General features: G+C 30.8%; 1 protein-coding gene across 2 annotated transcripts in view; it reads left to right on the top strand.

The window, feature by feature from the left end:
* The window catches only part of LOC140040034 (activin receptor type-1-like), a 67,980-nt gene that overhangs the window by 36,341 nt on the left and 4,095 nt on the right, over positions 1–27,544 (top strand). For both annotated transcript variants that reach the window (XM_072085669.1, XM_072085670.1), the window contains exons 2-7: positions 10,072–10,229; positions 16,157–16,313; positions 17,567–17,784; positions 22,594–22,693; positions 26,249–26,869; positions 27,329–27,459. In XM_072085669.1, coding sequence (XP_071941770.1) covers positions 10,072–10,229; positions 16,157–16,313; positions 17,567–17,784; positions 22,594–22,693; positions 26,249–26,869; positions 27,329–27,459 — 1,385 coding nt within the window. The remainder of the gene's footprint in view (positions 1–10,071; positions 10,230–16,156; positions 16,314–17,566; positions 17,785–22,593; positions 22,694–26,248; positions 26,870–27,328; positions 27,460–27,544) is intronic.

The following is a 27,544-nucleotide window of genomic DNA, read 5'->3' as shown; positions in this document are numbered from 1 at the left end:
TATTGTGTGTACAAATAGATGTATGTGTCTTCCTCATCCAGTTTCCTGCCCATCTCTATTTCATATTTTTCTGAAATGTCTTGAACTTTGCGTTATTTTCCTAATTTTGGTACTATGTTGAAATTTGTCTTTTAGCATCATTTTCCATTGCTTGTTCAGTTGTAATTTCATCGCCATTGTTGTCCATAAAGATGATTTCTTTAAATACTTTAATGATATTTAAAATATGATAAAATTAACAAATGAGAAGAATTGATCATAATGACAGATTGTCAATCACAAGATAACAGTTTTGTAAGACTTTTGCCATTAAATATCTGTCTAAACTATCAAACTTTATGTGACAAAAAATGTGATGTTCCCATATATGGACATGATGATGTCATATCACTACCATGTTTGGGCACATCACTATCAACATATCACCACATAAAACTACTTTCTATCCAGTCAACAAGATTTTTATATTATTCTCATTTAGATATAATTAAGAAAATAAATTATGTGAGTATGGTTAGGTTGAATTCCTACGACATGACCTATTTTTAGATTTATTAGCATCTTCAAGTGAACTATATTTTCATATTTTAATGTAAACTTCGGTTTGCTATAATTTGTATTGCCAAGTGAAGCCGAAAAAAAACATTCATTAGGAATTTGACAAAAGTTATTAATTTCAATGTTTTTGTGCTTTTCCATTATTGCTACGATTAACTAATTTAAGAATTGAAAATTTGGTTTTTATTTTTGAACAGATGGCTTGTTTAATTTGATTTTTTTAAAAGGTTAATGATGAAAAAAATTACTTTTTATTCTTGAAACGAAGGAAAACTTTGTTGAGATTAGTTTTAAAAATTATTCTGAATTTCAAGGAAAATGACTATAATATTTCCACTCAGTTGTACTGTGTATATTTGTATATTTGGTGGCATTTTTAATATAAAGCCCTGTCCACACTATCAAACTTTATGTGACAAAAAAATGTGTTGTGCCCATATATGGACATGATGATGTCATATCACTACTATATTTAGGCACATCACTATCATATTTGGGCATATCACACTTTTTTGTCAAACTAGTTTGATAGTTTAGACAGAGCTTTAGACAACTTTAAAAATTAGTAAAAGATTGCTAAACTTTATTCTGTAGTCTTTAATTGGAGGGAAACCCACAAGCATGATTTTTTTGTGGAAATAAACAGAATCTGAAGTTTGTTTATTTAAAAAAAGAGAGATTATGATTGATGTGCGTCTGTATAATATTACCATAAATTGAATATGTTGTTATATTGTCTAAATAATTTGTTTTTGTATAACAATCTGTTAGCCTGTTTATAGTTGTCAATAGCTATCTAGGATAATGTATAACAATTTATCTTTTTCGCAATGTAGTTACTAATTTCTTGGGTAAGTGCGTGTAAATTTAACATTTTCTAATTCATAATTGACGTCATCTAGCGGTTTTTAACAACATTTTAAGAGTCAAAATGAGCTTCGTAGATCGCTTGACGTTTAAATCACCCCCCTGATTGGTATTTAAAATTACTTTACAAAGACGAGTGATTAATGCAGGTTCAGAAGAATTCTCTTCAAGTCTCCCTTGGGTGGTTTATTACAACCCCCTCAAGGTAGCAGACATGCAGGCACCAACAGCAGCTTTATACAACTATTGTTTCCCATGTGTTTAGCAAACACATTTTACTATACCTATTGTTATTGTGAATATCCTGTGTGTTGTGCTAGGCCGTGAATAGTATTGTTACCTGTCCACTTGAAAGGTATAGACCTTCTTCTTTCTGTCACAGATGTCCAGGAATTGAGAGGTCATGTATTATAGCTAGGCTTATGGATAAGTACAGGGAGTAGTTTCAAGTGACCTGGTTTAATACTTATAATTAATTCGTTCAATCTGTGATTTTCATCAAAGACGTGCGAATTATTGAAGTTTCATAAACACTATTGTTGGAACTGATACACTGGTACAGTATATAAAATAATACATTATATCACTGATACTCTGTAAGGTTTACCAATAATCTAATGGAAATAGGATAGAGGATGTCTTGTAGTTAAACATGTATGTACACTTTATTCTTCTGCAGGTTGTAAAATATAATATATTATATAGGAGTTAGGTAGGACACTTAACTGTCATACAACAGAGAGACTTTGGTTCAATTCCTGACAAATCCCATTCTACTCAGCTGTAAATGAGTACCTGGTTGAAAAATACTACGGAGGATAAGGCGGCGTGGAAAGGAACTGGCCACCCTACCACATACTAAATGCCGAGGCTACTGTAGTACAATGAACTCCTAACAACTTGTTACCCTATGTTCATAAATGAATACAGGACTTACCTTTTATCATTTACTTTTTTTTACATATATACTTGGTTATTTTGTAAAATTGTTAATGTAAATAAAGCGATTTTTAAAACAAAGAAGGTTATCTGTAGTAAAGTGCTTTTATTAAATTTTTGTTAGTAAAATTTCTATTGGTGGTTTATTGCACATCATTGAAATCATTGAGCACGTATCAACGATAACGATGACGAGAGAAAGGCCCCTGGCTAAGCTGAAATAAAAATGAGAGGTAATTTGTCAAGAATATGATATCCGTAGAAATGATAGATTACTTCTAAAATAAAATGATAATTTGCCATTTGTCCACTGAAGAGGCTCAATCTAATAGCGAAATAGATTTCAAAGTCCAGTGTAGTGCGACCATAAGCTTTTAGCAAACTCTTGTAAACTGTGCAATAATAAATACTAGGGATTTTTACATACAGTCATTCATGTGAACATTGGTTAAAAATGGGTTAAAATAATTCAAAAACATATGCATTTTATCATATAACTTATTTTTTTATTAAAATTCCAGATAAATATAATTTCTTCCCTAAAAAAAATCTAAAATTTTAAAAATATTAAATAAAACTGTAATATATTTAGCAATGAACTTTTAAACATTGTGTTCATTGCTTTGAATCGTCGTTTGTTTACTTCTTGTTTATTGGGATTTTAAAATGGTTTTCCTCCTTCCACGTTTAAAAAAAGTAAAGATATAAATTATGTTAATGTTTATAGATTGTACTTTCTTTCTGTCTGCCCTAATTTAAATATGTACTTTTTATGTAAAAACATTTTTCTACCAAGAATTTGTTCATATCCCTAGATAATTCAAATGCAAGACAAACAAAAATATCATATTTGCTAAATGATCATTTTTCCCAAATGCACCAAGAATTTTGACAGAGGTGTATTGATAGCATCCTAATTTGTTCTAATTAATTTGTGCCATTTTGCAGGATAAATCCTGGGTGATTTTAATAACCGTTTAACAATCTCAAGAGATTTGCCTGTTTTTCCAAGTCTCTGCTATCCTACTCTCATCAACCACTTTCTATTGTTAATGTGTTCCCTAATTGACAATAAATTCTTTGCTTTAAATTTCATTTCTGATTCAAAATGTTGAAGATATAATATAATATTATTCATGTGTATGCTTAAGTTTGTATGTATTTGTATTTTCATATAAAAATTTACATTTATTTACAGTTATTAGTTTTAAAATTAAGGTATAAAATTTCTCAAATATTTCCTAATCCGTATTATCTTATAGAAATTTTAATTAAGATTTACAGTTTAGTTTAAAAATTAAGGTATGTAAACATTCTCAAATATTTCCCAAACATAATTTATTTCATAAGTATAACCAGATTTAAAATATAATTTCATAATTAAAACGTCTTATATTTGCAATTGCAATAAAAAAAATCCATTAAACTTCATAATTTCATAACCAATTTCTTTTCTGTATTTTCCATTCTTTATTCTTCTCATCTTCCTTCCCAACTTCTTCTCATCTTCCTTCCCAACTTCTTCTCATCTTCCTTCCCAACTTCTTCTCATCTTCCTTCCCAACTTCTTCTCATCTTCCTTCCCAACTTCTTCTCATCTTCCTTCCCAACTTCTTCTCATCTTCCTTCCCAACTTCTTCTCATCTTCCTTCCCAACTTCTTCTCATCTTCCTTCCCAACTTCTTCTCATCTTCCTTCCCAACTTCTTCTCAGTTTTCTTTCCATCTTCCTTCCCTTTTTCCTTTCCATCTTTTTTCCCATTTTCTTTTGCTATTGTCCTTCCTGTTTTCCATTTCATTTTCCTTCCCAACTTCCTCTACATCTTCCTTTTGATCTTCCTTCTTTTGGGAATCCAATCTGGTTTGCTCTTTGTCTTCAATTTGTCAGTCAAACCAACTCATAAATTTTACTCTTCTTTAGAATGCATCCTTCCCTTCCCACGGTTCTCATAACGTCACCAAAATTTATATCTTATGAAAAATTATACTTGGATACTCTCAATAAATGATTCACGATCTTCTATGAGTATTACCAGCAACACATTCCTTTAGAAATACTTTTAAAAATTATAAATGTTATTAGATTTATGCATTTAGGAAAACCGTACTTGATCTGGTTGCAAGAATTGAGGATTAGTGGTCGTACAGACAAATGGATAACATCATCTCTTTGTCATTGAGACAATTAGTAAGAGATCATCTCATAGAAATAGTGAACAAAGGCTATGGTCCAAGTTCAATAGAATAAAGCTTTACAAGAATCCAAAGAACATATGGTAAAGAAAGCCGGCACTCTGTATCAGGCTTATTTTTCTTATTCATAATTGATACTACTACCATAGCAGATACAAGTTTAATTGCCGTCATTGCAGTATATTCATGTTTTTTGGATATTTTTAACAGTATTTTTGTTTTGGATTAGGCTTTATTCTCAGTTTTCTATTCATGAGATTGTTTTCAATGCTTTCATTTAGTAGGTATTATTTTTGTATTTCTTATAAGATAGATATGATAAACAAATATATTTTTAGTGTTATTGATCTGATTACTGTAACATTATATTTTAAAGACAATAACTATCGCAGTAGTGCTATTGTAGTAGATAATACAGTACCCGTTAATAAAGTGTAATAATAATTGCATTGTATATGAAGATGTGCATGTTATGTAACAGTTTTTAAATGTTTTGCGAGGGTCTTTTTGAAAGGGCTTTTTAATGACAATGGAATATGTAATAGGAAATCGAACAATACCCACCCATTATATTATATTATACCATTGTGGAGTGTATGACAATGTACCATTGTGGAGTGTATGACAATGTACCATTGTTTAGAGTTTGTGGTATATGACAATGTTAGGTGTTGGCTTGTTTTGTTTTTAATCAAACTTTGGTGTAGCACAAACTTTACTTTTAATATTGTTTATTTTTCATGTAAAACCTTTAAACAATACTGGAAAACATGGTTAATAATGATAAATTCAATCTCATTTTCTTCTGTGTTCAAATTGTATTAGAACTAGTAGTGAGTAGCATAACATACTGTTTTGAGTGTAGCGTAAAAAAAAACTGTTTATGTTACAAATGATATGAGTTGCTAGACCTGGCATTCAAGTAAAACACAACATGGATTGATGAGCGGATAATTGACAGGCTGTCACTGATTTATTGCCCAATTTATTCCAACCTGATGTAATAAAATTGATCAGTGATATATGGTGCGTAAACTGGTGAATATATTTATTTCGGATTTTTAATTAAGAACATTACTTGACAGTCCAATTATGTATAGGAGAGGGAAATGATTAAATTCCAGGTCTTCTAGTATTTTGTACCTGAAATGTTCGTCTATAAATTTTGTCATTTCGTATTGTCATCAGCTGCAGTTGAAAAATTGTCATTTAATATTAATATTTGTCATTGAATTGTCATCAGTTTTATTGTCACCATGAATTTTGTCATTGTCCTGAGCCTCAATTCTTAAACCATTTTCTTCATTATCTTATTATTGTCATTAACCAATCATCCTCCTTATTATATTGTAAATTGTCATCAGTGTCCTTGTCACCATCGATATTTTCAACTTCTTCAACCACTTCTTTTAACTGTTCATCAGTTTTCTCTCTTTGTTGTCCATCAATCTTCATCCTCCTCATTGTCATCATCTTCCTTCACTTCATCCTTCTTATCAACTTCTGCATCATCACAACTCTTCAGTTATTATCGTAGAAGCAAGTCTGTCAAATATTTTTTAAGTGAGCAGCATTTTTGCATAATATTATATAAAACGTATGCATTTTTCTCACCTGCCATAGATTTTAATACTTAATGGATTTCTCTCCATTATCGTGCATTTTGTTTGCCAATTATGAACATTTTCCCTAATTACTCCCACTAGGTATTTTGGTAACAATTGAAACACAGTCATTTATAACCAAGCCTGAATGTACAATAAGGCTGACACTCAATTTTTCTATGATTAATGATGCTTTGCTATAGTTAATATTTCATTAACTGGCAGCAGTATCCACTTGATATGAATGTTAGCTGTATAGGACACACTTGGAAGTGTTGACTTTAAACAACTCATTATTTATCCAGTTAAATGAATACAGCTAGACTAGACAGTTAAATAAACTACCGGAATGCATAGATGCAATAATGATGATAATATTATTATTATTATTATTATTATTGTAGGTCATATTATTCTTTGTAGTTTAATGGAGATTAATGAGTCTGGTTTTAATGGTTTTCTATTGTGTAATGAATGATATCTACTTTTAGCAGTTATATAAGCATCAACATTATAAGAGAGGTTTATAATAATATTGGACAATGATTGAAAACATATTCTCACAGTAGTAGCATCTGTATAGATTCGCAAGAATGGATAGAGAATGCAGAAATAGCTTTGTATTTTATGAAATATACTTTACTATCATCATTCATTTCCTTTCCATGTAAAATACATCCTGGACACTTTCCTTAAACCAAATACAGTTAATCTATTTCATTCCTATAGTAGCTTAGCCTAGATAAACAGATATTTAGGCTACAGTCGTCCAATGATCAGTGGGAGATCCAGGATTTTGAATATAAAGGGCATAAAAGGCCCTATATTTGTTGACTACAGTATATTATAATACTAGCCTAGCTACAGTTGTATCTGATCTTTTTAACACATTAAGTGAAGAAACTAAATTGTCAAGTAATTTAAATGTTTTTAAAAGTAACTTTAAGGCATTACTGTAGTTTAAGTTGTATTGTATTTACTGTTATTTTTATATTTTAGTTTAAAATGTACTATTGTACCCAGGGCCCCAAGGGAGACCAGCCTTTTTGACTGATTGGGCCATCCTGGTTAAATATTGTTAATAAATTAATTAATTGTATGTCGTTTTTACAGTATGTATAGTATTTATATCCAGTTGAGTTCTTTGTAGTAGTACTGAATTAATATAAAATGATACAAAACAGTTTTTAGTGTACATGAATGATATATATGACTTTTAAAGTGCTTTTATAGTGAGTAACAAATGATTTTATTTGGTTTCTGTAAATGCTTTTCTTAGTTTAATGCAAAGTGGATTTAAATTGTTTATGTTACAAACGATTCACATTGATACTATAGGTATATTCAGTAATATTTTACATTCTTTGTCATGATATGTCGTGCAATGTTCATCTGGATGTTCATAGGAAGTTCATGGATTATACCATTTGTGGGTAAAGGTAAAATTGTTTTGTTTCGTTTGGTTATTGTTGGTTTATCCAGGTATATGTGGTTTAATATACGGTAGTTACAGTACAGTAGTTTGTATTATATAACTTTATGATGATAATGATGCGTTTTATTATATGTAATATATACTGAATCTTTTAAGGATTATTGTACCCATACAGGGGTAGCTATTAGTGCTAAATTTGTGCTCCATGAAGATTTTTATTCATGTAAGTTATTTTTAGGCTATTTTAAGGCTTTTAATTTTGGGTGCACGTGCCAAGCAAATTAAAAAATATGCTTTTATTTGATTTCACGAAAATAGAATATAATATTATGAAAGATGTTATTATAGAATTAAAACCTGTGATAAAAGCTTTCAACGTTATTGAAGCTTGCAATTATAAAGAATACGTTTTTACAGTTTAGCCGAGAGTGTGAAGTTTATCAGTAACCAGCCGGTGTTGAGCGTGAAAGAATAAATGCCGACGTGTGAATGGTATTATTAGTGTGAAGGCTCACCACCTTCTTTTAATAGGAGTAGTGAGAAATGTATTAAGTTCTGCTTTACTTGGTTTAATACATTTGAGAAGATTAAAGGATCCCGACTTTTATGTTTATGGAGGATCGATATACAATATCTTTATCAATGGCGTAATAGATATGAGTGCTCACTGGCTAAACCCAGGGGAATCAGAGATTAGACGGTACAGAAACATGAGCAGCGTCAATGCAACTGCCCAGCATTAGAGGGCCCTTAGGAGTACTAAACCAGGGACCCCTTTCCTCTTCATTATGCCACTTATCTCTATATAAGAAGAACCTGTCTGATATGTTTCATCTTGTGTTAATAGGTATTTCGGTTCGTACTATAAGACTACAGTATTTATATATAAATTAAACCATGTATCCAGTACAGATTATGTTGAGGATTCACAATAGACTTTCCTATGTTTTTTTTTTAACAATAAAACCAAAAATAACATTTAGAGAAACTACAGTTTAAATGAAATTCTCCGAAAAATATACATATTCTGTGTGTCTCATACTTACATACTCATGGAACGTCACCATTCATAAGTCTGACGCTAATTATTATGGTATAAGAATAATAATTTCATTAATCATTTGTAAATTGCTATATTGTTATTCAAGACATCATCTTCTTTCAATATCTCTTACGTCGCATTGCGCGTGTGACAATAACCGGGTATTTTAGAGTTTGAATAATTTTTTTTCCCGTCGGCAAACCATGAGTCTTGTTGAATTTTTAATGAATATGAATAATTAATATTGGTTTAATTATAATCTACCATAGTATTAAATGTCTGGGTTTTCCGCTAATTTATTCACTTTGGATAGGTTTTGTCGGATTGACAAAAAATATTGAAAAATTCAATTAAGGGGATTGTGATAATGTTTCAGGTAGAGTAGACTCTTTACATATTTTTAATGTAATATTTATATAGCTTATCTATAAAAGCTGTGAATATTGGAGGCTGTTAACTCCCTATTGAGAATGTTTCTGTAATTGCTGTAGATATGGAATACTGTATATCTTTTTCTGTTAGGAGATAATCAGCAAAAGTACTTTTAATAAACACACCCCTCCCAAGCTCTGTCTACACTATCAAACTTTATGCGACAAAAAATGTGATGTGCCCATATATGGACATGATGATGTCATAACATGACCATAGTTGGGGATATCACTATCCTATTTGGGCACATCACACTTTTTTTGTTAAACTAGTTTAATAGTGTAAACAGAGCTTTATTCTTCAACCCAATTAATCTAAATTTATTTATTGTTGTTAAAACCATTATGGGAACATTTAGTATTCACAAATATCACAAATATCTATAACATAAATCAGGAATACCACACAGAAATAGAATAATAATTGTATGTGATCAGCATAAAAAAAATATGATACTATAACACAATATCCCTTGCAGGTGATTTCCGCAATTCACCATAAACAATCCATATCTCCATGACAACAGGGGGATTTGAGAAACCTGACAGATGTGTATCTTGCCTCGTCTTCTCCGCTTTCTCTTCCGGTGGACACATTTCTATGATTCTGATTTCAAAGAAAACAGACATGAAACTTGCAATGGAATGTGTTTCTTCTTTTTTAATGAAAATATGTTGTAATGAAAATAAATTGAAAATATCAAAAGATTTTGATGGAAACGATCTTCCAGTGTCAAATCGGTCAGAAACTAGCTTTGATAACTAAACAAGTTTATGGAAATACAGTAATTTCAATGTACAGCTCTTTTGATATGGTTTCATTCTAAGAGCCGCTATATCAAATTTGCAATGTATGGGATTTTTGTCAATAAGACTTTGATTTTTAGCAAGCTAAATGTATGTTTTATTATATTTTATTAGTTATATATTTAAATTTAAAGGTTTATATTCATTTTTGACATTATTTAGTTTGATAATTAATGTATTTCGTTTTTTTAAATAGCTGATGATCAAGATCTCAATGCCAACATGACAACGAGAAAATCTTTTTTTTGCGCCTGTGATGAGCTGTGTGATAATGGTATGCAGCCATGCGAAACGACCGGCAAATGTTTTGTATCAATATCACATGACGGAAACGGACAGACTAGTAGGAGAAGGGTAACATACTTTTATTTATCAGTTTCATAAAGCTCTGTCTGCACTATCAAACTAGATTGATATGCCCAAATATGGTATTAATCTTGTCAAATATGGTGGTGATATGACATCATCATGTCCATATATGGGCACATCACATATTTTTGTCACATCAGGTTTAGTGTAGACAGAGCTTAAGTCTGTAGTTAGTCTCAATATACAGTAGAACCTCTCTTTTGAGATGACCCTAATAAGGAGACACTTCCACTTGAAAAGAATGAGGGGAACAATGTTTAAACTCTATTTAGGGGACACTTTCCTATTAAACAAACGAGGTGCAATATATGTTTTAACACTCCTACTGTATGGCCAACCCCTATTCAGGGGACATCCCTATTTAGAGGACACTTTTTACATACTGAAGGTGTCCCCTTAAATGGGGTTCATCTGTCTGTCTGTAATTTATCAATATTGGCTACAACAATACTGGTGGTGCCATCATATTAATTGTGGTAAAATCAATGTACGATATATATTTGAAGAATCTGGTTTTGGTCTTTTTAATTTATATTTATTTAAACTTTAAAGAGGATCTACATAAAAGTACATCTTAACCACAAACAATAAAAATAATTAATAATAGTGATGATTAATTATCTCCTATTAAGTTCATTCCACTCATCATCAGAATCAGAATTTTGAAAGCAACAGCTGTACACAAAAAAAAAAGGCTTCAATATCTTTGTAAATTAAATTAAATGACTTGCAGATTGATAGGCTCGATTGGAGTGCTTATTGATGTATTCATTTATGATTGGTTTCTAAAAGAAAACAGGTTTTTAAGCCTACTCACGGCGAGGCCTATCAGGACGTTCTCGATTCAAGCCTACTTGAAATGCCACAGTTTCAGTCTGAAATCCTTGTAGAGACTGCGTCACCACAGCTTAGAGGATTCTCACTCGTACAAGCCCTTTAAGTGCCCTTTGAGTTACTATCCATCTGCTAAAATTGAAAACATTTTTTGAGTAGGTAAAGCTTATTCAGTTTTGGATTTGATTAATGAGACGTCTCCTTTTTGCTTTGATATGAGAATCTAAATTCAAATAATTCATTGCTGTATCAAGACATACATAGCTCATAGCTATGTGCAGAATTAGAATATAAGACACTCAATGATAACAGCATTGACGATAATAATATTCTAATTCCCATACCTGTACTGTTGAGCATAGCTGTGTGCAGGTTTACAATTAAAAACACACAAAGATAACATTGACGTTTTAAGAAGTTTACAAAATATACATACTTCTATATAATTTATTATCAACATACAGTACTTCACATAAAATAATTCTTTACAAAGTTATAGCTATAATTGTAAAACTATATTATTACACAAAGCTTTGTTTTTTTTTCTTTGGCAAGAAGCATTATATTCACTAAATTGGCAAAACTTACTTCATACCTACACCGTAAACGAATAAAATGTGAATAAAAATACGATAGCTGTAAAAATACTCAAATCTTTATCGTTCTGTTTGAAATATATACAAGAAATTCAAAGTTAGTGGTCATTGGAGAACGTATCTGTGAATTATTTTGCGAGAAACAGACATAGGCATGTACAACCTCTGTTAGATGATACAGCCGTTTCACCATGTTCTTATGAGCTAACTCTCTAAGGACGCAACGCTTTAAACCAGATTTACGTCTTTTGAATCGCGAGAAGAAATGAATCTGTGAAACGTAAATACTCGATATAAAACTGATCTTGTGCTAGACTAGATTGCGTACAGTAGCTCATCAAATTCCAGATTGTGGCGGTCTTACTACCGTCTCATTAAATTCTATGAAATGTGTTATAAAACTTGCCATTATGAGGAAATCGTGTCAGTTTCTAACCTAATGCTTCAACTTAAATTACTTTATCTTGCGCTAGATTCTAATTGGTGTGACATTTTCAAATTATTACTAAAAATCCAAGAATTTCCATCTCAATATTTTAATTTTTAAACCAAAATATTACGAAGAAAATTAGTTCAGTGATTCTCGTGAGAATTTGATAATATTTGTAAGTGTGTGTTTGATGAAGTGTGTGATTTCAGTAAATCTTGTTTTAAAATATGAGATTATTTATTTATAGAGTTAATTACCAGCAAATATGAGTTTATATGTGAACTGTTATATTTTATATTATTGTATATGAAGTAACTATAATAGTTACAGTATACTTGTATGGTAGAAGGATTATTTCTCTGTGTTTTTATGTAAAGATTAAATATTAGGCCTAAAAGAAACTCTACATAGGTTTATTGATAGGTTGTAGTAAATCTCTTCTTCTTATCTCATTATTCAACGATTTACAATCATTCACAGCATCATCACTTGATCGACAAGAACTCTTAAAGAAAGACAAGTTGAGGTATAGGCCCAAGCACTAACGTTTCACTCCTTCTTCATTCATCATCATCATCATCTTCATCTTTTATCTCTTTATCCCATCATCATTGTTAAAGCATCTTCACTATGTATCTATCTCTCTACTCATCTCAACATACTATTGTAAATAAATTATTCACAATGTCGTTTTTCAATCTCGAACCTTTTAATTTTCATCATTCTTCGAAAAATTTATCTTCTGGCAACGAGTTTCTCATCGAAGTTTATCAACTGATATATCATCAAGATTTATAAGTGTAGCATAAGTAGTGTAGAGAGTATGTTTAATAGCAGTAATGGCAGTATTAATAGATTTTACGGCATGTTTTACAGCCACAACGAGCACTTCATGTTCAAAAGATGTCCGTGAACTGATGCTTATATGCATTTTAGCAAAATATTCTTTTCAAAGAATATATAAATAATATTCAATCATTATATTTGGAATGTTGTTATTCAATGAATTATTTATTTGACGATTTAGTTTTAGAAACATAAAATGAAAAAAAAAAAGAATTTATATCTATATATAAATTAGAGCTGGATAAGGTAGACTTATATTTTTTATATAAGTATTTACTATTGCATAAATCCATGCACATGGGGATATCAGATTGACTACTAAACTAAAAAATCAAATTTTTAATACAGAAGACCATAAAAATGTTGTTTTCATGAAGTTATTCACTTTTACCGAAAAATAAACAACAGAATATTGTCTTTTAATCATGGTTTATTGGGTAAATATTATATTTGTTTCTCCATGCAATTTTTGGTCAAATTGGATAAATTATGTCATTAAAATGGCCAACAACAGCAAAAAATTGTCCAATTATCTTTTCAAGGGAGATATCTTTTAATATCACATTGAAATAAAATTATGATTATTAATAGTTTTTGGTAACATTTCTAATTAGATTTAAAAAAATGAAGTACAGTAACTTGGTAATTATAATTATTTTTTAGTTTTTCAAAATAAATAAAATATTAAGTAATAATTTTTAATTTAAATGCTTTATTTATTTATAAATAATAGAGAACCACAAATATTATTAAGTAATTATTTAAATTAAATTCCTAATTCATAGAATGAGAGAAACCACAAATTTGAATCATTCATTATCTACATTTCTATTGTTCTAAGCAGATGGTGTTAGTCCATCCACTGCCCCATACAAATATGTTTTTACTAAATTCTATTAAACCAGTCCACAGGAAGCTGTATTAAATATAAAATTTAGCAAACAATAACGATTAAGTATATTCTTTGAATTTGAGCAGATGTTGAGTTATTGTAGAAAAGTCACGGCCGGAAGAAAACGATCCATTTATATAAGGAGTTGGAATTTTCAAACGCAGATGACATGTATTTTGTTTTGCTAGTAACATCTGTATTTATGAAATACCAAACTAGACTACACGCTACTTGTATTCACATCTGAAATGTAGGTAGCACGGAGTGGTCAGAATGTTTGTGTAGGTATTTGATATCCCATATCAACTGTGTTCAAGTACAATCTCTAGCAGTGTAATGATAAGACTCCATTTTATGTCTTCTGGTGCTATGATCTTTGCGGTAAATTTTGTTCCATTTCAGAATAAAATCATTTCTTTCATTGGTATACTCATAAATTCATAAACAAAGAAAACTTCATACAGTTTATTATTTTGAAAATAAAAGTTTGGTTTCAAAATAATTAATTGAATAGTTTTCAGTTATCACCAAGGGGTTTAGAATGTATTCTTTGCCTGTAATGTCTGTATTTAATAAACAATATATTTATACATAAAAGACAAAACAATTTGACTTCCTTGGTCTATTATGTATATGCTCTAATCCAGGCCTGCTCTAATCTCTAGACTTCTTCAACAGTGGGATTTTGACATAATAATCAAATGAAAATTACCTAAATTGTTGAAAGTTTATTATAAAAACAAACTATGAAAGTTTTTTTAATATAGAAGTTCTCAAAACTGAAAGTTTTAACATTTTTAAAAGTAATTTGTAAATTGTGTTTCGTACACTAAGATACAAGTTCAAGTGATTCTCGGGTGGGATTCAAACCCACAACCTCCAGATTACTAGCAAGGAGTTGCTACTGTACCTCTAGACCACCAAGCTTGTGCCGATGGCTTAGATATGAACATCATTTAGCATTCTAATATTTCAAAACATGCATTGATTTGATTGACAGTTAATTGACAGTTATAGTGTTATTTGATTGATTGCTTGTATCGACCACAAAATGAATTTAAATAAAGGCATTATTAATAATTGTATGAAAGCTAATTTGAATAACTATGTGAGTTGCTGGAAGACAAGCATAAAATATATAGAATATGTATGTATTTTAAACAGTAACATCTATAACTGCGTTTGTAAACTAACTACGGTATATAAACATCTTTTCACGCTTTTTTTATCAGCATTCCATACAAGTGTATGTACAAGGCACTAAACAATTTTAGATGTTAGCATTAACATCTAAAACATAATTTTCATTACATTAACATTTTCGTGGGTCGAACCGGTGAATTAGCCATTATACTCCTCTTGTCGGAGTGTTCTCTCGGTCAAGTCTCCACTCTCGGTCAAGTCTCCACTCTCGGTCAACTCTGCCTTGGTTGGTCATAAAGATAGGTCGTCGTTTTGAACCATCTTAAAGGCATTGCTCTGTGTGATTAGATGACTGTGAGACATGATTCTTTAGAATGAGCACAATTAGTCGATTTCGCTCTTCTTTCTCTCGGCGTATGTGACTTTAAACAGTCAGTATGAATATATTGTAATTAACTGTGGCGTAATATTACAGTGTTCAGGATAAATCTTAATTTACCGATCTATTACTGTAAAACTCCACGATAGACAAGAACTTTTCAAAGTTTTTGCTAATTACGTAGAAATGACGGAAGCAATGTAACTGTTTGATCACCGTCTAATGTTTACCGACAACAAGACGTGTACAGTTCGACGTCCATGAATCAATGCAAGTTAAATATATTCTAGATACTAACTTAGCAAGATGATGGTTTAGATCTTAAGATTCCTAGGCTCAAATTCTTAATACATACATGAGAGCGTAATGAGGTAGTGGAAGGGCATTTGGTCTTGACATACTCAATATATAGCAATTCATTAATGTAGAAGAATAATTTTAAAATATTTTTAAAAACAGAAGGGTTAAGAAAGTGCAAAAAAAAATCTAGTATTTAAGTTGTATCATTGAATACTCTAATAGCTGTCATAGGATTTCGTAACACTCAATATTTACCTTTCTCTTGCATAACATTACAGTGTCATATATAGCGCTTTACAATAAACGATTATCTGGTAACAAGGTGTGTTTTTAAAAGATTGGCACTCATGATGATGAATTGGGGATCCTTTTAGTGAGGTTATTCCACATAGTCGGGCCAAGCTTTGAAAACGAGGATTACCTCAAAACAAAAGTTGATTAAAATGTACCCTTGATATATAATTTATGTTTTCATTATATTATATTTTTCAGGGTTGTCTTAATTATGGTCAGCAAGGGATACTTATATGTAAGTCAGGATCTAACAGCAAGTTGAGTATACAGTGCTGTGAGGGTGACATGTGTAATGTCAACATATCAGTGTCACTGTCAACATCTCCTACACCAAAACCTGCATCAACAGACCCAGGTAACATTCACTTTTATTTATTGATATGATGACATACTAAACCTGAATTCTTCCCAGCCTATATTTCTTCCACCTAAATTCTATATAAATGACCATTTGTGGTTCACTCCATTGTTCTGGTGGTAGAATGAGTCTTCTCTGACAAAAACTATAAAGCGTAGGTCCAGTGTACCCAAATCCTTGTGTGTATTTAGGATTTACTGTAGTACTGTAAATCTTTTGAGACTAATAGTGTGTGACTCTGGTGTACTGAGTAGTACAGTACACACACAGCCACTATGGTGGTGGTGTTAAAATGAGTCTTCTCAGACAAGGAATATAAACTTTAAAGAACCTAGAGTACATCTTTGAGACAAGTAGGTGTACTAGTTCACACACAGCCACTGTCTCTGGTGGTAAAACGAGTCTTCTCAGACAAGGAATATAAACTTTAAAGAACCTAGTACATCTTTGAGACAAGTAGGTGTACTAGTTTACATACAGCCACTGTCTTAAGTAGGCCTTCTAGTTGGCCTCCTAGTTCTGTAATAATCAATATATTGATTGTGAAACTTACGATGATGATTCACCTGAAATTTATTTTTATAAACTGATTTATAATGTCAAATGTAAGAGTATTGGATAATATACGGATGGATAGTAAATGTGCTAATGGCATAGAATAACTAACTGAGAATAAAACTTTCAGATGGCTTAAAAGATTTACCATTTACATGACTAAATTAACAAGTAAATCACTCACTCAACAGGGTTCTTAAAACACAGGCTTAGCACCTATTCATCTGAATGAAATCCCAAATGACACTTTCTTTGAATTGTACATTGTTCAAAGGTGTTCTTACTTTAAAATTTTAATTAGTAACATCCAACGAAAACTGACTACAGCGATTTTTTTTAAAAAGAAATTTAAAGTTCTGAGGACGTCCATCCTCGCATAAAGCGGTCATTAATCATTCCTTCGGTTGTTAAATGGCAGTCCATCCGGGCCTTTTGAGGTCAAAGTTGAGAGTTTCCACCCATGCTTTGTGAATGTATAATGGCATTAGGATATGAAAAACAACAGATTTTGTGATTTTCATCCCATTTTTGAGCAAAGATTGTAATGCTTTTTTTTTCTCATAAAACAGTGTTTACTTTACACCAATAGTCTAAACATGTATTAAAAAAGGAGAATGTATGATCTTACACTACCTACAATTGTAGCATTTAAAATTTATTTTCAATTAATTTTCATAATTTGTTTCTCTTTACAGGCGGGAACATGACGATGGCGAAGTACAATGTACCAATATTAGTCACCTCCATTTTGGGTCCATTTGTTGCTCTAACGTTTCTAATATTGTTCTGTTTATGTTTGTTTCGACATAAACACAAAAGGCAAATGCAAAAGTTATCGATGGTTGACCCAGAACTCGCACACAGACACCCTCACGAGTTACGTGCGGTACCTGCCGGAGACAGTACACTAAAGGTATTTGGGTATTCATTTTTGCTAGGCAATTTATTGATCAATTTCAATAGTATTATTATCTTTACAAATTGCAATTTTTTTGGCCTTTTCAATCTTCAATAATCAACATGGGGGATCATGAAATACTGATCCTTATTTGGAAGTACAGTATACTTTTATTTATCAATATCAAAATCATTCATTATTTACTTTCAATAAAGGCTTATTTAATGGATGTAAATCGCTCCAGTTTTCATGCGCTATATAATAAATACATCAACATTATTACCATTAACCAGGAAAAACTGGTCTTTATTTGGAGGTATCCTTTTTGTTTCTCAATATCAATAACTTTTAAGAAAGTCTCATTTGTGGATGTAAATCAGCTCAGTTTTCATGCACTATACATTAACATTATTAACATTAATAAAAACTGGTCTTTATTTGGAGGTGTCCTTTTTGTTTCTCAATATCATTAATAACTTTTAAGAAAGTCGCATTTGTGGATGTAAATCAGCTCAGTTTGCATGCGCTATATACATTAACATTATTAACATTAATAAAAACTGGTCTTTATTTGGAGGTATCCTTTTTGTTTCTCAATATCAAAAGCATTGAATATTTACTTTCAAAGTAAAGTCTCATTCACAGTGATTATAAATCATAAATTAGTAAGCAGCCTTGCTATAACCATTCATCTCCATCAACTTTATACTTACTTGAAGATATTCATTTTCTACTCGGAATCTATGTCCTAAACGCGCGTTATTAATTGAAATGTGCTATTAAGTCCACGTATAACCCTTCAAATTGTTGTTGTCGCGTCAACGTGCTCACAAATGACCTGTAAATCGTAATTGAAATAGTTTTTATGTATGGATATTATTGAACTCTGTGACTCGCTAGATTCTTAATATCAAATAATATATATTTGTCTTTGTCTTGCTACTACTATTTTGTTATACATGTAATTATGATATGTTGATATAGTATGTAGTAATGTATTCAAATTTAGAATATTTTATGTAAAATATATACTGTAATATTGATTGGTGCCGCTTACAGTACTTTTTATTCTCACAGAGTTCATAATTTATTTATTTTATATATTTGAACCATATTTAATGAGGGTGATACATCCAGCAATTGCTGATCATTTGGGACAGATACAATAAACAAAATACAACAAAAAACAGAAAAGTAAATAAAAACAAAAGCCTATAAATAAATAAATGTCTAATTCCATATTAATTTCTTGAAGAATTTTTTAGATGCATTTTGATTTACAAAAAGACAGAAAAGGAAATAAATGTTTTATTGCGATTAACAATAAAATATAAAATTTCATAATTGACAAGTACAAATATTTTCTTCTTCTTATGGCATATTTGTGTTGTGTCATCTGATGCTTTAAAACTGCTTGTCAATGTGTATTTATCTTGTCAATCAGCGAGTATTCATAAACCATTGTTTTCTCCCATTTGAGACGTCCAATACGATCATCGTCATGTTTTACTTGTCTTAATTTGATTTACTATCAGGGACGGAAAAAAACATCTTGATCACGTAATTTGCTGAACCAAATACTACTACTGGGTCCAATATAATTTATTCACTCACGCATTAATTAGAAATATAAATTATTAAGAGGGTGTTAATAGATGAATTGATTAAAAATTATAAAAGTTAATAAATAAACAGTGACGCTTTGGAAATGTCCAATGTAGCAACAATCTTGTTGAGTGCTTGTGAGTGCTGTTCATTCAATGTATCCAATCTGATTATATCTACTGAAGTTCACAACCTTTTTTATGCCCAGAAAATTAATTATTACAGATTGTCATTTAGAAATGATTAATCGCAAGAGCTATGCATACTCCATGTTAGATTATTCAAATTCAGTAAACGTCAGGTAAAAGCCAACACCGTCAGGTATACAAAAATGATATTGATGCGCTTATAAACGTCAAAATACGGCGTAAATTACTCGTATGTGTCGCTTTTATGTGTCATCAGCGAGACACATGATTTAGTTATAAATGGATAGTTCTCCGCAGAGTGCCTTCTAGCGTTGTCACGTTAAGAGTAGATATGTATGCGGGTAGTGAATATGAATGACTTGAGATTACTCGAGAAATGGATGACCTACCGAGTTTAAAGAATGTAAAATGAACACAAATTACTTTGTCAATTTTAGTTATAAAAATATCTCTTTTGATAGAACTAGCGGGTATAGTTTATATCTTCGTATAAATAGCTAAATGCATTGATGCTGTACATGTACATTATTTATTCAGAGGATGAGAGGCCTAGTTAGGTTGTCTATTCACAGACGGACAACATGCCTTTATCTTCTAGGTTTCTCGTCAATGAGCCATTGATTGAGATAACTTGAATTATGATTAAATCCTACCGACACATTATAATCAAATGTCAGCTCTATTAAACTTGCTGTAGATTTCACAGATTTATATATTAACTATGACATTAAATTGATGTACAGTAATTTTACATGGAAACATTAATACATCATCAGTTGGCGGTATGTCTAATTTAATTCCAATTTCATATACCTTGTCGAATGCCGCACTTTGTCAGGTTATTGACTCTTTTTTTATTTAAAAATTGTTCTTGGTTACAAAGAAGAGACCAATATGGGTTCTTGACAACAACATGTTTGCAACATAGGTCATGACCTGACCTCTTGACCTTTTGCTTTTATCAATAGCTTTTATATCTGTTTGTACTTATTATCATTTGCAGCTGGTAGGTGCAACCTAAAAAAGATGTTTTTGGTCAACAATATTCGTACTATATAATCAATAATTTAATAATTTTTGAATCACAAACATATTTAATATTCATAAATTTATTTCCACTAGATAATAAAAAAAAATTGTATTGTGAACAATTTATATTGTGAACAATTATCATATTAATGTTTCCTTTTGTTTTCTAATGTGTTGATTTTTTATCATTATTATTACAAAAAATTAACTTTTTCCCACTTGATACATTGTAATTTGCATCGTCATAAAAATTTATAAATCTTTTTATATGCGAAAGATTCATCACAGCTGAATGTTTCCCAATGATTTTCCATCATATTACCGCCGTCGTACGGTTTCCTTTGTGAGTAAGATTGAGTGTTAGCTAGCCTAGCCTACGGATAATCACAATATAGATGCATTGCTAGCCTTTTATGAGAGTTAAGCCCATCCATCTTAAATCGGCAAACTCTCACAACAAGCATTTGAATAATATGGGACTGCAGGTGTTTGAAATTAAATAAAGTCTGATGAGAGCGAGCATATTGAATCCATCCAGGGTACTACTGTATAAGCAAGCAATAACTTGTATGAACTTTGTATGCATATTCATGTAGTTGGGTCAAGGGTCAATATTTAGGTTTGAATATCAGATGATTAACAATTGAATTCAAATTTTACCATACATTAAATGTTAATATTACAGTAGAACCGCTCGTTTCTGACGTCACTTTCTTTTGAAAGAAAAACAACATTGTTGGGTTCCAATGATGGTTCTTAATTGGGGTTCTTCTGTAGTTTATTTGTAAATAGTTTCAATTTTTTCTTTTCCACAAACATATGATCAATCCCATTTAAAACATAATGGAGCTGTAGCTTGGTGGTTCACATGCTTGCCTTCCAATTTGAAGGTCCGAGGTTCGATCCTGACTTTGTGCACAGTTGTAACTCTTTGAACTCCACTCCCTAGTTTATCCATCCTGTGATTGGCAAGTTACACGATGCTTATGAATAAAATAAGATAAAATAAGTTTGATGCAATGGTTAATCACTTTCACCTCATATCTTTTTCTGATATATTTCTTGGATAACCTTGTATAAATATAAGTTTTAATTGTTATAATTCATTGGAATTTTTCCAACTAAAAACAAAAATATTAATAATCATCTGATAGAAGCAGATGTGTTTTTTTTTTCTTCAATCGCCCATTCTAACCATTATGATTTAATTGGTACCGTGTTACATAAACCATTCTCATGTAACATTAAAAAATGTGACATGTGACAATCGTTGCATCCAGGGTAACCTCTGATACGGTATCACTTTGAAATAAATGAAAACATGAGACTTTTACACCTGTGTATCACGAAATTAAATAAAGTAATCCGTTAGAGCAATGAACTTAACACGATACCTACCAATTTAACTAGACGCAATACCCTATCTCTATATCTTAATATTTTATGAATCTGGTGATTCGTATCAATTTATGGTATTTATTAAACATTTTTAAAAAGGAAAGTGCTACAAATTGATAGAAAGATATTCTTGCTCTGAAAAGCTGTGGGTGTCGGTGAGAATAAGCAAAAAGATAAATCAAAACGGTAGATAAAACAGAACAGAACGCAAGTGGCAAGGTTTGGGAAACAGTATCCTTCGTCAAGGATAATCTAAATAATACAAATATTATAACTGATCTAAATATAATATATAGTGATATTTATTGCGAAAGTTAAAAAAGTATGTAATTTGGTAGGTCGTTTTTATGAGCATAAACAGAATATTACTTCATCAAACATCAATTTAATTAATAATAATAAAAAAAATACATAGAAATAAAGCAAACATTGTCAAGCTAAATCTCTGTCTACATTATCAAACTTTATTTTAAAATGTGGTGGACATGACGATGATGATGTCATATCATATCACTACCATATTTGGGCATATCACTACCATATTTAGGCACATACAGTAACACTTTTTTGTCAAACTAGTTTGATAATGTAGAGAGAACTTAAGAATAATATGTTTAAAATGTTTTTATTTTTGTTTTTAAAGGACATGTTTGACCATTCTTGCACGTCTGGCAGTGGATCAGGGTTACCATTCTTGGTACAAAGAACAGTAGCACGACAAATTACATTGGTTGAACAAGTTGGTAAGTATCAAAGATATATTGTCACCCTGAAAAAAAAATTTTTTTGTTGTTGAATACCCATTTTAATGTCATATAATAGTTATTCACATTGACCAAAAATTGGATCGAAAAATGAAAAAAAAAAATAGTTTACTTTAACAATAACACAAACAAAGTTTAATTGACTGGAAGTACTGTAAATGAGATTTTGGTGTAATTTAACCGTTAATTTTGTCTTTTTGTAAGTGACAACCCTTTTTTTTAGTATTTTTTACAAAAGTGATTAACTATTCAAAGTCTTACGCCCGTATTCTTAAACCGGACTTTAGTCGTAGTTCAAAGTTCGACTTGGAAAAGTCGTAGTTCGAGCTATTACTTCAAATTCGATTCAAAAACGAAGTAGTCGAAGTTTGCAGTTCGACTTAATGAAGTCGAGCTTTTAGTCGAGTTGCACACGTCTGGGTAACAAAGGCTATACATTGGCCAATGACAAGAGAGTATTGAGGAGCAGACGAAATTTTGCGCATTGATATCACTTTCCATTTCTTACAACACTTTTTACGCATCAGGACTATATACATGAAAAATAATTTTAATCGTTAATTATTAGAACAATATCAGTATTAATTTAACAGTGAAGTATATTTGATTAACAACAAATAAAATCTTAAAAATATATTTAGGAACCATGGCGGTACGGTAACTTTTATATTTTCTAGGCCCCCAACAAACTATGATCGCCACGAACCACGCACGTCATAGCGTGACAAGAAAGCGCTAGGCCCCCTAAACATTCCATCGCGTGGTGAATTGCCGCATCTCCCATTGTCGCGTGACGTAGCTCAAGTCGGACTTGCGCGAAGAAAATAATGTAATTTGTATACAGTTGTAAATAAAGATGATTTTCATTATTATAATTTATACCAATGTATATTTAATTAAGCTAATATAAATATAGATATATATCTGGCCAATATAACAACTCAATGACTGTTACGTTTTTTATAAACCATTTAAAAACCATTTAGTCGACCATTTAGTCTGCTCCCTCCAGGACTAAAAAAATCGATCAAAATCCGTCTCGATTTAGTCGAGGTTGGCCTGATTTAGTCGGTGATTTAGTTGAAGTTCGGTTTATGAATTAAAATGACGTCATTTTTTTAGTTTTAGCTCGAACTACGACTAAAGTCCGGTTTAAGAATACGGGCGTTAGTTTATTAACCTTCATTTTTTACAAGACAATACATCTAAAATTAATCACAATTAAATTTTAATAATCTGAATATGATAGTATATCTTTAGTATTATTTTTAGAGCACTTCTCAAATTCTTTTGTTGTTACTGTATGCTATTATAAGAATATGAGTAATATATTTTTAAATCTCATGAATATATTTAAAATTAATAATGTTCTCAAAATTGTAATAAATTAATCAAAATTCTAGTTACGGAATAACTTCCATAAATTAGAATTTAATTTGAAGTACTCAAAGTTAACGTTAACAAAGCCAACCTCAGCACATTACTGAAGCCATAACTTTCCTCAATGGATAATTCCCAGATTTCAGCTGTCACTTTGATGTATGGTGGGATTATTCCATAAAAATTATTAATATTGATAATTAATAAATTGTTCCCATACTAATTTGTTGAAGGTTTTATTGCATGGTGACTATTCAAAAATCAATATCGTTTTAATGCATGTGATTAATATAAATAAACGTTACCTTAATTTCTTCCTGTTATCGTTATGTTTTACCGTTTAGCGAAAGTAACGATTACAAATATTTTAGGCAGGTGGAACATTAATAATGATTTAAATTATATTTTTTTTCTAGTGAAAGAATTTTTTGAGTAATTTTAGCTTTTTATTCATTTGGGCAGAAAAAAACTTGATATTTAATAATAATATAGTAATAATAATAATATACCACATTTATATAGCACCCTTTTTGTGAAAAAACATGCTTATATTTAATGTTATTGAAATGTTATATTAATTAGATAGGTACCATTTTAATAAATGTTAACTTGGAATAAACACCTCCCTCGAATAAATACCTCCCTCGAATAAATACCTCCCTCGAATAAATACCTCCCTCAAACAAATACCTTCATAGAAACTCCCCTGAATAAAATAATAATCAAAATTGGAAATATTTCATCTGGTTTACGAAACATTCTGTAAGTTTATAAGTTATAATTTGTTGGTTTTTACAAAAAGCAATCTTTGTTAATAATAATAATAAATATGTTATGATAATTAATGTACTTAAATAAAAACAAAAAAAATCAATTTTTGAGACAGAAATGAATAAATGATTTTTTATACCATACATTGGAATAAATAAAAAAGTGATTTAAATATTTGAGTGTGAAATGTTAGTTAATGTGTAGTAGCAGTGTGGATTCATTGTACTGGGATTCACACATCTTCTGATTGGCTGATGAGAAACTGTTAAAATAACATCTTTTTTCATAAATCCTCTGTGTTAACATGATTAAAATGAATAATTTGAGTACATAAAAACTTGAATTACTGAGTTAAAATCAGAAGATGCGTAATGAAGCATAAATCTTTGATTGCCTCAAGTTTTATGTTACAAACGTATTTTGCTCATTTGTAATACAAACGATACAAGATATTGTGATTTATCTAGTGGTAATTTTACTTAGCACTTAAACTGTCAGGTCTCATACAGGAATGTATAGCCCAGTATAGAACAGCTTACGTCGCAGTAAGCTTGTTCACATTAAAAGATCATTGCGAGGAATTTCATTTGCGGATTTAACATGATCGCACAACTTTATCACCATGACGGCACAGACTGTTGTCAGGGCGATCTGCTTCGTTACCAAAGCATGATTCATCGTTGCCGACGCAACAAATGATTTTGGAATAATCCTTGTATTTCGCAGACATTATTACATAAGTTATATTATACAGTACATCGTTTCCATGAGAACCCACTTGGTTGACATGAAAACATATTAATTTTGCCCTTTTTTTATAGCTTGATATACAAAGAAGATGATTTAATTTCTGTTACATGAATAGAGATTCAATTTGTACATTTGTATGGTTTATTAAACTCGGATATGTTTTTAATTTAAATTCAATTTGTGGAAAGTTCCTTAGAAAAATATTGCCATAATATTTATATTAAGGTTTGCTAAGTTATTAATATTTGCAACTGACATTATTTTGATTGATAATGCATTTTAAATAACAATTTATTTCTTTTCCATTCTAAAAATACCTTTTGTTACTTGTCCATCATCACTGGTAGAAATACTGTAGGTTCTGTAACCATTTCTATTCAGGTGCTATAGGGCACTGAACAATGCTGAACACTCTAAAATAATTTTTGATCATTTGTTTTTGTCTATAGAATTTTGTGATGTTTTTATTTGTATCATCTACATGACAATAAATGTTAAAGTTGATTTTACTGATGAATGAATGGCCAGAAACACAATATAGTTATTTAAGTTAAATTAAAATTTATTTATTAATCTTGGTTGTTTTTGTTAATACAATAAAGGAATAAAAATATATATCATATTATCTTTCAGGTAAGGGCAGGTATGGTGAAGTCTGGAGGGGTCAGTGGCAGGGAGAAAATGTTGCCGTCAAAATATTTAGTTCAAGAGACGAAAAATCTTGGATACGAGAAACAGAGATTTATAACACAGTATTATTGAGGCACGATAATATTCTGGGTTTCATCGCATCTGACATGACGTCTCGTAATTCTTGCACGCAACTTTGGTTAATCACTCATTACCATCCTCTCGGTTCACTCTACGATTTCTTGAACCGGAACATTCTAGATCCACCGTTAATGTGTCGTCTGCTTCTTTCTGCCTCTAGCGGATTAGTCCATTTGCACACGGAGATAAAGTGTAACAGAACAAAGCCAGCCATTGCGCATAGAGACATTAAAACTAAAAATATATTAGTTCGGGACAATCTCACGTGTTGTATCGCGGATTTAGGATTGGCCGTTTTACATTCAGAAGACTCTAATACTATTAATGTAGGCTCTAACAATAAAGTTGGAACAAAAAGGTATATGTCGCCAGAAATGTTGGACGAGACTATGAACATGGAAAGCTTTGAGTCTTTCAAGCGAGCTGACGTCTACGCTTTTGGAATGGTCTTATGGGAAGTTGGAAGGCGGTGTGAGATTGGAGGTAAGGTAGTTGATAATACTCAAGGAAGTGGGAGGGAGGGTCTTTGACCTTTGATACTATAGGAAGAAAGAAGGGGCTACTAATATGCCTCACCATATTTCCCTTGTCGAAATGTTAGCCACAATGATATGTAGGTTTGTTTTGTGTGCCTTTTTTGGCCCTGTTACCTACAAAACAGCTTCTCATATACAGTGTACTCAGACTCCTCCACATATATGCCTGGAGAGCCACCGCCAGACAGTATTTAATTAACCTTTTTATAATCCTGCCAGGCTTTGGGAGGAGACAGAGATTATCTTTTATTTACTTCATTTTTTTAACATCACATTTTGTTATTGAAAAAAATAAAATGAAAGGATTACTGATGTTCTTATTATTGATTTCATAGAGAAACTATGACAATAATAATATTATGTTCAAAATACATTGATGTTAATTTGAATTTATTTTTTATTTCAGGTTTGTGTGAGGAATATAAACCACCATTTTATGAGTATGTTCCCAACGACCCTAGTTTTGAGTACATGAGGAAAGTTGTATGTGTAGAGAAGCTAAGACCCACGTTACATAATAGGTGGTGTACAGACCAAGTAAGTAACACCAAAAAAATATAGACTACATTTTGTGTACTCTTGAATTTGTTTATACAATTATTCTGCAAGCTTGTTTTGGCAT

This window comes from Antedon mediterranea, chromosome 2 (genome assembly GCF_964355755.1).
Source record: "Antedon mediterranea chromosome 2, ecAntMedi1.1, whole genome shotgun sequence".
NCBI lineage: Eukaryota > Metazoa > Echinodermata > Crinoidea > Comatulida > Antedonidae > Antedon > Antedon mediterranea.
The sequence above is the reverse complement of the archived record's forward strand: the minus strand, read 5'-3'. Positions and strand labels throughout refer to the sequence as shown.